General features: G+C 35.2%; 2 protein-coding genes across 4 annotated transcripts; one reads left to right on the top strand and one right to left on the bottom strand.

Moving 5' to 3' along the window:
* Positions 1-8: 8 nt before the first annotated feature.
* sycp1 (synaptonemal complex protein 1) lies at positions 9-11957 on the top strand. 2 transcript variants are annotated; one of them, XM_056270348.1, is made up of 29 exons: positions 9-76; positions 212-255; positions 421-585; positions 675-742; positions 839-912; positions 1020-1078; positions 1196-1262; positions 1381-1454; positions 1568-1676; positions 1756-1850; positions 1999-2174; positions 2793-2860; positions 2951-3012; positions 3091-3207; positions 3307-3411; positions 3566-3669; positions 4029-4146; positions 4243-4313; positions 4407-4488; positions 4585-4647; positions 5016-5132; positions 5248-5358; positions 6895-6987; positions 10421-10546; positions 10629-10757; positions 10852-10923; positions 11038-11145; positions 11304-11387; positions 11483-11957. In XM_056270348.1, the coding sequence occupies exons 1-29, from the start codon at positions 16-18 to the stop codon at positions 11621-11623; spliced, it is 2763 nt and encodes a 920-aa protein (XP_056126323.1). In that variant the 5' UTR covers positions 9-15; the 3' UTR covers positions 11624-11957. The 2 variants fall into 2 exon arrangements, with proteins under 2 accessions (XP_056126323.1, XP_056126324.1); XM_056270349.1 differs by lacking the exon at positions 5016-5132 and having other exon boundaries at positions 1990-2174.
* si:ch211-105j21.9 (sialomucin core protein 24-like) lies at positions 11615-14206 on the bottom strand. 2 transcript variants are annotated; one of them, XM_056270361.1, is made up of 4 exons: positions 14098-14206; positions 12876-13398; positions 12621-12782; positions 11615-12337 (listed from the first exon to the last, which is right to left on the bottom strand). In XM_056270361.1, the coding sequence occupies exons 2-4, from the start codon at positions 13375-13377 to the stop codon at positions 12096-12098; spliced, it is 906 nt and encodes a 301-aa protein (XP_056126336.1). In that variant the 5' UTR covers positions 13378-13398; positions 14098-14206; the 3' UTR covers positions 11615-12095. The 2 variants fall into 2 exon arrangements, with proteins under 2 accessions (XP_056126336.1, XP_056126335.1); XM_056270360.1 differs by having other exon boundaries at positions 12621-12785.
* Positions 14207-14496: the final 290 nt, after the last annotated feature.

Raw genomic sequence — 14496 nt, forward strand, 5'->3', positions numbered from 1 at the left:
TACAAGTGTTCAGATATGGAGACAAGCCTTCCATTTCCATCCAAAATGGTGCTTCCTACGAAGGCATCCAGACCAGGTAACATTTATAAAGTCTAAAATGTAGAGGTGTAACTTTACGTTAATATTTATGAATAAAATGTATAGGTTTTAATGTGTCAATTCCAGTCTTAAAAGCAACATGTTCATTAAACCTAATACTTTGTGATTAAAGAGGGTATGAAGAAGGTTGCAGTCATGCCAATGGAAAAGGATGAGGTCAGATTGAATGCTCATTTCATTTTGTATTTTAGTTTATTGCTTTAAGATTAATCATTCATATATTTGTATACTATATAATGAGGTTCATGTTCTGAATTCCGTAAAATGCATAATGAAAATAAATCCAAGCAGTTTAATTACTATGGTGCTTTTGCATTATAGACATCATTAAGATCCAGCCAGCTGTACTCCAGATTGCTGGATGAAGCTGAGAAAATTAAAATGTGGAAGTTCAATGTAGATTCTGAGATTTCACAAAAAGACAGGAAGCTTCAGGAGAACAGAAAAACCATTGACACGCAGCGCAAAGCCATTCAAGAGCTTCAGGTAAATAATTTGTGGGAAGTACATTTGTTTTACTTTTTTATTTGTATTTTTTGTCTCCTTTACTAAAGACAGAATTATGTCTGTTGCAGTTTGCAAATGAAACTCTGAGCATGAAATTAGAGGATCAACTCAATGAGAATGAAGACCTTAGAAATAAGTATGTACATCATGGGTAATATTTAAATAAGCGCATACACTACTATATTATATTATATGATATTATATTATATTATATTATATTTTTATCATGCAGAAGTAATGCTACCAGAAATTTGTGTAACATACTAAAGGACACATTTGAGAGATCTGCTGAGAAAATGAATCTGTGTAAGTGTGAGAGCATGTTAAAAGATGTCATATAGCATAACATAATGTATTAATTCATTGCCAATTATTAGAGAACAATAATGTGTTTTTAATTTTGCCTGAAATAGTTGAGGCTGAACGGGAAGAAACTCAAGATCTGTTTATACAGAACAGTGAGAATATTCAGGTAACTATATAATGGGTGTATTTACTTCTTTATCTAGTACTGGTGAAGCGTGGGGAATAGGTCCAACCCTAGATTGGGACAATTCTTTTCACGACACTGTAATTTGTTCATTTGCAGAGGATGGTGGCAGCATTTGAAAGTCTTCGAAAGCAGGCAGAGGCTGATCAGCAGGAAATGTTGACATGTGCTCATTTTTAAATAATTTGTCTAATTATTTTAAAACTTACATTCATTTTAAGCATGTACTGTATTTGACGCAACAAAATAAAACATTTTAACATTGTATTGTTAACATCCTACAGTAAGAGAATGCCTTGCACAGTTTGAGGATCTTAAAGTGAAGTTCCAGAGTGAATGCCATGTGAAGGAGAAGGAGGTTAGTCTTTATTTTGAAACTTTTAATGCATACTGTAACACTCACCTGTCTTTGTGTTCATGTGTTGACTAAAACGCATATCTATTTTGTGTTCCTTGCTTTGACTTATTGAGGTTGCCATGCTTCAAGAAAAACTCCAAGATAAAGAAAACAATCTCAAAGATTTTTCAGTAAAACTCCAAGAGGCAAAGCAAAGCTGCAGTCTGCTAGAGGAGTCTGCAAGTAAGAATGCAAGACACATTGCATAAGTCTTTCCTTAATTTTTCCACAAGTCATGTATGTTCACTCATGTTGCTTTTAGGGAAACATCAGAAATTACTTCAGAATGTTACACAGGATCGGGCGGTGCTTGAGGAAAAACTCAAGGTGACGGAGCAACTCAAATGGGAGATTGAGGTTTGTCCTTAAACAAGGTCTTACTCTTAATGCAATTGTTTTGGACTTATTTGTAAAGGTAGTACATAAAGGTTAAAGAAATTCACGGTATTGTTTTGCAGTTTTTTTTTATTGTATTGTATTGTATCGCTTTCCCAAGGAAAACCAGAGAGCCTTAACTGATAAACTGGAGCAAAGCAAGGAGAACCATGAGAAAGTTCTACAAAAGAAAGACACTGAACTAGAGGAACTAAACAACATCAAAGAGCAACAGTCAAACCAACTTGCAGAGATGCAGCTGACAGTGAATTCTTTGCAGTCCTCACTAACTTCTGAGATACAGAGGTACTTCATAGTATATTATTTCAAGATCTAGCATAATTAGGGATGGATATCATTAAAAAAAATTCGATTTCGATACCGGTTCCTGAACGATACTTTTCTTCCATACCAATTTTATGAAATCTGTTTTAACAAGATTACATTAAAAAAACTTTGGTTTTATTTTTTCAGTTTGCTGACTTTTTTTTTTTTTTTTTTTACATACTCAGACTCATATAGGCCACTAAGGGGCCAAATATATGCCTCGCGCACAAGCTTGCCACAAAGCACTGGCAAAAGCAGCCTAATGTTTATGAATGTGTCGGGGGGGAAATAGCAAGGAGACATTTTAAATGTTTATTAATAAACTAGAGTTTTCTGAGACTGTGTTGACTGCAAAGATGAAGTTGACGTTGCTGACTCGTCATCTCCGCAGTATCGTGAACACGCACGCTCCTGTAGAGAGAAATGCACCTTTCATTTGGATTGAATAATCAGAGTATTTGTTTTCGATTCGAATTGGTTCGTTTAAAAGTAGACATTTCAAGCTGATAGCACAGGTGGAAATGAAGTACAATATTAAACCAAGAACTTTAATAATTAATTGTAATCCATATTGAAATGATTCCTTTGTTTTCACAGGGTACAAGACCTTGAGACAAAGATAACCTCAGTGGGGAATGAACTCAGTGTCAAAAGCGCAGAATTGGGTGTGTTAAGTTTGTAAATGTTAATAAATAATGGCACAGTTGCATGCTTTGTACCATTCTAAGATTATTGGTTGCATTATCTTCATGCAGAAGTTATCAAGGGGCAGAAAGAGGACCATAGCAAGCAAATACAGATACTTCAAGATGAGCTGGTATGTATTTCTGTTTAAGCATTTATATTCTATGATTTATGCATTTATGAAACTAATCTCACAGTATTTCTTTAACAGAATGAGAAGTCAAACTCACTCTGCTCTATAAAGGAAAAATTAAAGACAAGTGAGGTTCAGATGCTCCAGCTTATTGCTTCACTTGAAGAGAAACAAAGTGAGGCAAATCATTTGAAAGTGAGTAGAAGGTCATTAAGCATTCATCGGCATAGTAAAATGCATCCTCCATAATTTCAGTGCTACATGTGCTTCATATTTAACATTCACCCCTCTCAGGATGCAGCGGAGAGTGTCACCACAGAAAAGAAAAACATGATGGAGGCCCTGACAAAAGCTAGACATGATAATGAAGTGCTGCAAGAAGCTGTTGTTTTAAAAGAGGTCAAGACATTCTTCAGTTTTTGTGCATTTGTGACATATTGTTTCAGTTTTTCACTATATTACACATCATGTATATTTATTTGTTTGAGTTGAGTAATATGATGGAACATGGACAAATATTTTGGATACTCAAATATGTACATCTTTCATCCAGGCTAAATTGAAAGAGATGGAGGAACAATTGTCAGGAGCTTTGGAAAGCTGTTGTAAATCATCTAAAGAGGTAGAAAGATTGGAGAGGGACTTAAAGGAACAGAAGTAAGAGCAACCACAACCTGTCTGATTTTACACCATTAATCTTTAAATCTCAAACTAAACCTCTAATTTATTGCATACTGGTTCACATACTATACAGTTAATATTGATATGGGTAGTAATGTAAGGGAGGTAATCTATCTTTGAATTCTTTTAGCATCAAAAATGTTTTGCAAATGGATCTGTATTGCGAGTAATTAATATCGAAACAGAGATGTAGACTAAATTTCTTATGAAAAAATGAGTTAAAAATGTAATGTTCATTTAAATCTCATTAAATTAAATTTTGGCCATTTTCTATTGTATAATTGAGATCTGTACAGTATTTTATTGAACTGATTGAAGTTGTTTTTTGCTTGAAGGGATTATTACAAGGAGCTGATGTTGAAGTTTAATGATCTGCAGATGCAGAAAGACATCATTCAACAACAGGTTGATAGTGGTGCTTTAGAGAAGAAAGTCCTTCAGTCTCATCTAATGGTTTGTAAATTAAATCAAGCCTCTAAATGTTGTAAATTTACAGAATGACCTCAAATGCTGCATGTGATGGTTTGTTTGTTTATTTGTTTTTTACAGGAAAGCAATGTAAATGCCGAACGGGAGAAGACAGAAATAGAGAGACTTGAGAGAGAGAAGCAACAGCTTCAGTAAGACTGGAGGAGACTTTTGTCTTGCAACATTGCAAATTTGGTTTCATTCATAATTTTATTTTGTCTTGCATGTACAATTTCATATTCCAGGGAACAGGTGAATATTTTATCTGCAAAAATTGCTGGTCAGGATGAAGAGAGAAAGAATGCTCAGGAGCAGTTGAGAGAGAGTGTGCGTTCTTATTATTATACTGTTTTATTCCATTAGTTTGTTGAGGTGTGTAATCTCATGTGTTTAACAATAATTCATGTTTAATCACCCCAACAGGGCAAAAGTGCAAAGAAAGAACTTCTCATAAAAGAAAAAAAAATCAAAGCATTGGAGTCAAAGGTAAAAAAATCTGATTGTGTTGTACTTATACATTATTGTGCACTGTACTCAAACACTTGTTTTTAAACTGAAAATTGTCTTAAAACCAAAACAAAACCTCACAAGGAATGTGTTAAAGAGGTTTCACTATTATTTTGTAAAATTATAATGTTATAAGAAGATTGTTGAAGTCAACATGAAGTACATAAACATGAAATACATGAAACGGCATTCGCAACCCATTTTGCTAAAAGGGTATTCAGGATTTTATTCATTTAATTCGTGACAAGTTTTCTTTAGAGGACAGATTGAATACACTGCTTTTTCATACATTTGAATTATGAAGTAAAACAGTGGTCATGTTACAGTATTTGACATATTTCTCTTAGATAAGTAAACTTAAGGAAGATTCGGATAATTTAAAGAAACATCAGGAAGAGGAGCTTCAGAAAATACGCTCTGACTTTGAAGACAAATTAACAGCAGAGGCACAACTCAACCTTGAGGTTATTTATTTATTTATTTTCATTAAATGCAATAACTAAAACAAAACAATAACAAGACATGATGCAAATAATGTTTATGTTTTATTGTTGTTTTGTATTTTGTTTTTGTTTTTAGATGCAAAAACTGAAGCAAACAGCCATGGAGGCACTGAAGAGTAAAGATGACATGGAAATGAAATGCCAGCAAAAGATATCAGACATGGTTGCTTTAATGGAGAGGCACAAGGTCATTATCATTCTTAATATTTTCCAGTGGTCTCTAAAATTCTACAATATTTTCAATTGTTTTTAGTAAGGCTGCCCTAGACTAAAGATTTTTCTAATCGACTAGTAGTCGTTCTAAGTGATCAGTCGACTAATCACGCGTTTATTAATAAGCAATAAATCAAAATAAGGAGCCTTCTATATAAAATGCAAAGCCTAATCAGCACTCAAGCGCACACATAAAGCTTGCCACAGCGCACCAGCAAAAGTAATGATTATGAGTGTGTCGTGTAAAAACAGAAGGACACTGTTTAAACATTGTAATAATTTATTGGTAATGTTCTCTGTGGCTGCAGAGATTTTGTCAACGATGTTGACGCGAATATTCACGTTTCATACTGAATACATAATCTGAGAATATGTATTTTTTAGGGCTGGACAACGATTAATCGCATCCAAAATAAAAGTTTCTGATTACATAATATATGTGTGTGTAGTGTGTATAATTATTTTGTATATATAAATACACACACATGCATGTTTATATTTAAGAAAAATGTGTTGTTGTTAATATATCAAATATTTATATATAATATTAATTATGTATAAATATATATAAAGTATATACATGCAAATATTTCTTAAATATATACATGCATGTGTGTGTATTTATATAAAATAATTATACACACTACACACATATATTATGTAAACACAAACTTTTATTTTGGATGCGATTAATCTTTGCCCAGCCCTAGTATTTTCCATTTGAATTTGTTCATTCAAAAGTACACATTTTAAGCTTTCTATAGAAATATTTCTCATGTCTGTGAGGCAATTATACACTGACTCTGAGTTTCGGTTTATTTATGTGACGCGCTCTCCAGTTCTGACTGAGACGGCAGAAAGCGCATCCTGATTGTTTTCATTATTTTACAAAAGCAAAATGTGTTGTTGTTATTGTGAGTTTACAGAAATAAAAGTTGACCCTTTACAGTTTGCATTACTTATCTTTATGACCAAAAATGATGGAGTATTTTAAATTAAATGTAAGTGATCGCACCGGCACCTGTATGTCATGCAGTAAGCTCGCTCTTCACACAAAAACTTAATAATAGGCGCCTAATAATAGTGCACATTTCTCTAGGTTAATGCAAGCGGACTTGTAAAGTTGCTGCTACTTACATGTTTCGAGTGATAAGTCATATTTGTGGTCGATGAATGATAGGCGAATGTTTGGATTTCCTGCCGGTAACGATCTGTCCTTCACAGCCTGGGGTGCGCTTCCCGAAAGCATCGTTAGCCAACTATGGTCGCAAGTTCCGTCGTTACCAATAGAGTTCAATGGAAATTGCGATCATAGTTGGATAACGATGCTTTCGGGAAACGCACTCCTGCCTGATTTTTCCACTTCCTTTGGAGGGTTTTTTTTTTTTCTGCGACTAACCGACTAATACAATTTTTTGGTAGACCAAGCCTCTTCTAGTCGACTATTAGGGGGAAGCCCTAGTTTTTAGGCACTTTTCATTCATCTTAATGTATTTTCTTTTCTTTGCAGCATGAGTATGACAAAATGGTAGAAGAAAAAGATGCTGAGCTGAGTGAAAAACGAATGAAAGAAGCTGAAGTCAACGCAAGCAAAGCATCCCTGGTAAATATTGAATTCTGTTGTTTGCACTGAATATCATACTCAGCATAACTGAGTTGTCATTGGATGCCTGAGATGCTAATTAGGGATGGGCATTTTTTAAGTTTAATTTTTTTTACGTTTTTGTCACCATTTCTGAACAAGTTTACCATTAGGCAATATACACAACAAGCTTACAATATACTGTATGTTAGTTTCTTTTAGTTGAAAGTAGTGCTGCACGATTAATCATATTGCAATCGTAATCGCGATGTCAAGCCTATGCGATTATATGACGCAAAATACTGTGATTTTATGTAAAATAAACAAATTAGGGCTGTTAACGCAATTAACGCAGCATCTGTTATTTTTTGTCATCCTTTGGCTAGTGTTACATGATCCCGCTCTTATTCGTGCGAATGCTTTAAAGTTCAAACTAGGGCTGCACGATTTGAGGAAAATGTCATATTGCGATTAATAAGGTCAATATTGCGATTAGTGCTGCCACTAACGACTAATTTTGTAACGACTAATCTTTCGACTAATTTTTCGATTAGTCGACTAATCTAAACGACTAATTAAAAAAAAATCAAGTGTTTATTTCGTTGTGTCCATTTTATTTTGAACTCAACTGAAGGGCCAAAACATAAAATGTCACCTGTTCAAAAACATTATGTATTAACAATCTAAACATTAAGTATCTGCATTTCCATTAGGCTATACCATATTAGTCAGAGTCCTAATCTAATCCTCTAATAACAAACATGTATGTATTACTTAAATTAGCTCTTTGTTCTGCCTTAAAAAATGTACAGTACGCTAATAATGTATTAATTTATGTACATTTCTGAAAAGCATAACTGATAACATCACTCTGAATAGTAAAGTAGATGCAATGCATTTTCTGTAAAGCTGCTTTGAAAACGATATTGTGAAAAGCGCTATACAAATAAATTGGAATTGAATTGAAAGAGTCTGGACTAGCCCACTACTCTTAGCTCTGCCTAATAATGAGTCGCGCTGAAAGCAGGCAGGCACGCAGTTATGTAGCTCCCGTTTACACTTGCGTGCATGACGGGCCCGTGCCGCGGTTCGCGTGAATGTGAAAGCAACCCGGACTCGGGTACCCGCTTGTTCAGGAACATAAGTAACCTGCCCATGCGTTTTAGCAGATTATGATGCATTTAGTTAAATAAAACACATGTAATTAAGGGATGATAGTGTTGATGATTTACCTTGGATACGCGAGAGATGAGCCTGCAGTGTATTCCTGCATGAATTATAAATTATATATAGACTAATCCTTATTAAAGCTACAAAACTTCTTTAGTCAAGAGCAGTGAGTAATTTTCTGTTCCCTTTGTTCTTTGATTAACTTTACTGACGGAACGCTTTATTCGCTGCTGGCCCTTTAAGAGCAGCCGTTGCCGAGACGCGTATCTCACACGCGCCTCATTCTCTCACAAGCACAACTCTTTTCGTCCATCATAAGACTGCTCTTATGTTATGAAGATAATCGACAAAACGACATTTTGGCATAATTGTGTGTGTTATTGTTCGTTCAAGCTCGAAAGAGAACTGTATTCTGGCACCCGGTCTGTGCATGCGCATTATACTGGCGTGCGTTTTTCTGTGAGTCACATTCAGGACATTCACAGGCAGCGCGCTCTCTTTTGACTTTTTTGTCGTGCAAAATGGTTTTAAGGCATTTGCACGAAGAGCGGGATCATGTAACACTAGTCAAAGGATGACAAAAAAGAAGAGATGCTGCGTTAATAGCCCTAATTTGTTTATTTCATATAAAATCGCGGCATTTTGCCTAATATAATCGCATAGGTTTGACATCGCGATTACGATTGCGATACGATTATTCGTGCTGCACTAGTTCAAACCATTAATGCGCGACAAGTCAAAAGACAGTGCGCAGCCAAAGCTTTCTGTCAGTAAAGTTAATCAAAGAACAAAGAAAATTACTCACTGCTCTTGACTAAAGAACTTGTATAGCTTTAATAAGGATTAGTCTATATATAATTTATAATTTATGAAGTGCAGACTGTTTTATAACTTCAAATTCTGTATATGTCCTACCTGACAGGAAGGGCACAGATAAATAAGACTTTTTTAATGGGTTTATGTGAGTATTATTAAGTTCACTTAAATTAAAAGCTGTTATATTTTTTGAAGCCTAATAAATGTTTTTGAAAAAATTATAGCTTTCAATTGTGGAATCACTGTAATGGTGGATGGCTATAATTAATGTTTTAAATGGGGGTGGATTAATTTTTATCCAGACCTCAATGGCTTATTGATCATTATAGATGTTATCAATCATTTAGTTGTTGTTGCTAGTTTGAGTTGAGAAATACACATTTCAGAATTATCACTAATCTGTGTGCGCATTTTGCTTTAGAATCAAGCAAGTTGACTCATGAAATCATTTGTTTATTGTATAGCAATCGCAATATTGACCTCAATAATTGCAAAATGACATTTTCTCCAAATCGTGCAGCCCTAGTTGAAAGCATTAAACAGTAGGCCTATGTGTAAACAAAAAAATATAAAAAACAAAAGCATTATTAAAAGCATGCTCAAGCAGCGCAAATGGAAAAAAAGCCTAATAAAGCAGATTGCGCCAGATATCGTACAGAACGTACACACACACTCGAGTCAGCATATGATTATCGTGTTTATATTGTTAGATGTTTATGTTGAGAAAAACAATAATATCCACATGCAGGGGTGCCGCCAGCAATTTATGCTCGAGTGAGAAAAGGTAGACAGACGTTTCAGAGATACAAAGATATCGGTGTTCTAAGTTTCTAACAGCACTTTGCGTTTTCTGTTCTTAAACCGGTCTCCCTCAAAGATACTTAAAGGAAGTATATGTCTCAAAATCATTTTGCTATTAGACAAGTTATCATTTCGGATCACGCGGGGTCCAGCTGCGCTTACCTGCAGTCGTGAATGCAGTGTTGGTCAGCTGCCTTTCCTCATTCGACTGTTTGGATTTCCTGGGATTTCTCATTGTGGTGATGATATTATAACTCAGATTAATTAATTCATTTGATCAAAAGTAATTCCATTTTGTAAGATCATTTAGTAAAATAGTAAGTAATTCCAAACTTCGCGAGGCAGACAACAACATTATGTGATCAAATACTCACAACTTGTTAACACACTCCACAGCGCCACCCAGTGCATTTAATTATAACTGCGAGCTAGTGCTTGGGATTTATCGTGGATTCACTGCTTTTTCGAATAATAATTACAGATCGAATAGTCGTGCACACCCCTAATGCTAATCCAAAAGTCCTAGGTCCAAAAGATTAATAATTACATTTATTGTAGAGTTATCATTGTGTTTGAGACATTTAACCAAAGGTTGCTGAAGTGAGACTGTACCTTTAGTAGGTATAATATGTAATATCTCTAAAAACCAAATAACCAATAAATTTAGGACCTGGAGCTGTCCCACCTGCAAGTAGAAAATGATGAGCTGAGACAACAACTTGAAAAGCTCAAAGAAGAAAAGATGGGCTTGAGGACACCAGTTTCATCTCTTGAAAAAGACACACTTTACCAGGTATTGTACCTTGTCAACTGAGATACCATAGGTATACATGGCAATTTAACGTGAACAGTACAACATGAAAATCTTGTTTTAGCTAACTGAAATCAAACCAAAGAAGGGAGGAAACAAGATCTCTAAAACTCAAAAAGCTGGCACCACTAAGAAGACTCTGTATGAGGAAGAATATGAAACTCCATCAAGAAATGCATCTTACACTCCTACTGTAGGTTTTTTTTTTTTTCATTATCTTTGTGCATTTTGTACATATTCTTCACATCTATCATATAACAGTCTTTTTTTATTATTATTGGTGCAAGGGAGAAGTGAACAAAGTCCTTCATACCCCATTATGGAGCCTGAGCAGAAAAACTCGAACGCCTCAAATAAAGGTATGGAGGCAACGTAAATTGTTTACATTAGCTATTATTCATCTTAATACCATCTTATTATTCATCTTGTACCAGCCAGACAGTTTATTTATTTATTCATTAATTTTGCTTCAGTCATTCAGAATCTGCACACCACCCTCACCTGAGATTAAGGGGTCTTGGAAGAAAAACATTCTGAAGCTGGACCCAAAGTCAGACAACTCCGAGAGCAATGACATACTGGTAAATTGTATCTACTGTCACTCTATTCGCATACCATTAGTATTGTGCTATAAACAGACTCCTTAGTGCTCTGCTTATTTATTTGTGGTCAACTCAAGTAAATCGTTAGGCTTGTGGTTTCTTACTCTTTCTTAATTCCTTCTTAATCTGGTGTGCAGAGTTTCTCTCCAAGACCTGTTAAATCAAAGAAACCTATGCAGCCAAAAGACCCAAACACTGGGAGTTTGGACATGGTCAAGAAGGTAAAAAAAAAAATCACATTTGACCAGTTTTTTTTTTTTCAAAAATTGTCTTTATGTTCTTATTTTGACTGTCATCATGTGCAAATGATGTGCAGGTGCAGAGCTCTTTCATGTGTAAGTCTCCAGGAACAGCGCTGAAACTGGCTGCAATGAAGAGAATGCGAGATGCTGGATGGACCACCGTTAGCAGTTCAGATAAGAAGAAGAAAAAAGTTACAGACAAAATCTTTGCTTGAAACTGTATGCATACAAAATGTGATGATTCTTTTTTTTCTGTTTTTTAATTACATAGTGCACATGACACTCCTTAGACAATAGCTTTTGATTGTTTACAATTTATACTGGTGTTTGAATTGGCAGAAATATTTATATTATTTATTCTAAGCTCTCAAAACAATTTCACGTCATAGTATGTTCAGTTAATATACAGTACTTTACGATATTTATCAAAAGATGTTCCTGGTACAGTTGTTGGTTGCAGTTACAAATCTTTGTATTTATATTTGTGTATTTACATTTATATTTGTGTTTTTCTGTTATGTTCAGTAATTTCATTAGTTCAAAGTTTTTTTTTTTTTATTGCCGTTTAAAAACAGCCTTTTTCATAGAAGCTTTAAGTAAAAGCAACATTTTCATCTCAAAATGTGAACTGAAAAAACCTTTTTTTGTTTTTGTTTTTTGAATAAAAAGAGGTTTGTTGCTGAGATCTTAAGGCTCTTGGTCATGTGCATGAAATGTCTGAAAGGTGGAGGGCTCGTTGTCAAATGCTCTGTCTTGATTCTCTCTCAGAAACTCCAAGCGGAACCGAGTAGGTCTGGAAGCAGATCCAGGTATGTCTGTCTGGAATTCTTCCTCGTTCTGCACTGTCATGGTGGGGTTGTAAATCTGAGGGCCGTCATAGAGTCCTCCTGAAATAACCAGCGTGTCATCTGGCACTGCAAACGGCTCACCTGTGAAAGCAATTTACAGACAATACTGTAATACTATTCATAATTTTTATTATGAGTATATAATCTTTGTGATAACTATAAACTAGATTAAATGGGCTTGCCCATGCACAAATTGATGGCATGGAGTTGGAATTTGCCTGACAACTTTCCCAGACAATAACCCATTTCTATGGTGTCATCAGCTGTGAGTAATTGTTTGGATTTTTTTATTATGAAAAAAAAAGACTGTTACCTTGGTAAACACCACTGATAAGATCATAAACAGATAACAGATTCTTCTAACCTGTATCTTCATTCTGGAGACGGCGATGAGTATATTGGATACTTCTCTCTTTGCTTCTGCCGTACTTGTACACAAAGTTCATCAGAATTACCAGAACTATTACACCAAGCAGAATGCTGAATAAAATAGTCAGAGATTTCTCTGAATGATTCAGGCCACCACCTGCTTTAAAATAGAGGTATGAATAGTTAAGCAGGATACACATATTTCATTATTTGGCTTACATTATTAATGCTAGGATATGTTCAAACCTACCTTGAGATTCATTGGAAAAAGTTGTGCCATTTTGAGTTATAGTGGGAGAAGTAATCGCTGTTTGTTTGGTCACTGGTGTAGTGCTTGATGCAGCAGTTTCATTGTTGCCATGAGTGCTTTTGTCTGTAGAAGTGACAGCTGTTGAATTGATCTTGATTGTTGTGAATGTGGCTGATTGGGTTGTCTGACCGTTTTCTGTTGAGTTTGGCTGCACTGCTGATCCTGTGACTGTAGTATTGCTTTGGATTGGTCCCAAAGTACTATTGAAGCCAGTAGGGGTCGTCTGTGTGTTCAAGTTGTTTTGAGTTGTACTACTATCATTGTATGCTGAATTGCTGGATGAATTTGAAGCATTGTCCTCTGTGTGGTTTCTTGTTGCATTCAGAGGTGGAGCTTTTGATGGTGACTCACCGATCTTCTGTGCATTGGTTATATTATTCACAACCAATGAAAACAATATTAGTTGGCCACATACTAAAAGCCGAAGTGTTAACACACCCATAACTGTTGCAACTGCTTTCTCCTTAAAAAACAAAAAAAACATACACAGAGCATAAGTCAGTCTTGGTCAAAAGATAAAGGCATACACTTTCACACAGCGCATGACTTAGTTCAGTGTGTTTTATCTGTATGTGGTGTTGACATGTGGTTTCCTGTTAGGCGCACAAAGATTCCATTTACTAAGTAGGCCATTTATTTCTGGTAAAAAAATTAAATAAAGTCATCATGACTTCCTTAGTATTTTACTACTATAATCAGTCGATTATAGTCACTTCATTCAAACAATACATTTTTCTTTTATTGTCCTGGATTAAAACATAAAATCCATACTGTATATGTTTAGAACACATAATGATGACTTATCTTCTTCTAAATTTATGTATATCTAAAATGGCACTGACATGAAACTTAAGACAGGAAAGAGTCACATGAATTTTGCATAAGTTAAACAAACAATCATGAGCAACCGGTTTTATTAATGCCATCCATCACAGACTTTCCTCACATAATTTAACATTCTCGCTATTTTGTAGAATTTACATCATGTAAATTATTTTGAGAACAATTGTATGTTATGAATCTTAAGAAACTAATTTTACTTCTATCTCTTTCTCTCATCTCTCTTTCGTTCTCCTATACCCTCTTGTTTGCGTAATTGTTGTAGTTTATATATATATATATATAAACAATATTAATATATGACAACAAGAGCAGATCTTACCTTGTAAGCTGAAACGAACCCGGTTAGTGAAACCAGGAAGTGTCTCGCAGCAGTTATTACACTCCCCCACCTGCTGCAGCCTCAATGCTTTTTCCACTCCCTAAAGAAAATGGCTCGGCTCCACGTCAAACAAACAGGTAGAGTGGGCCGGCCTTGAATGACTGACTTCCTTATCCAGCATCAAGAAGGCAAGTGCTCAGCCATTTTTAACCCGTGTGTGTACTTCACTCTGAAGTGTTTTTCCCCCTTTTCCTTTGTGTGTGTGTGTGTGTGTGTGTGTGTGTGTGTGTGTGTGTGTGTGTGTGTGTGTGTGTGTGTGTGTGTGTGTGTGTGTGTGTGTGTGTGTGTGTGTGTGTGTGTGTGTGTGTGTGTGTGAATGATACTCAGTGAGTTTGACAT

The sequence above is a fragment of the Rhinichthys klamathensis genome, unplaced genomic scaffold, assembly GCF_029890125.1.
Source record: "Rhinichthys klamathensis goyatoka isolate OS25496 unplaced genomic scaffold, OSU_Roscu_1.1 h1tg000303l_1, whole genome shotgun sequence".
Classification (NCBI taxonomy): Eukaryota; Metazoa; Chordata; class Actinopteri; order Cypriniformes; family Leuciscidae; genus Rhinichthys; species Rhinichthys klamathensis.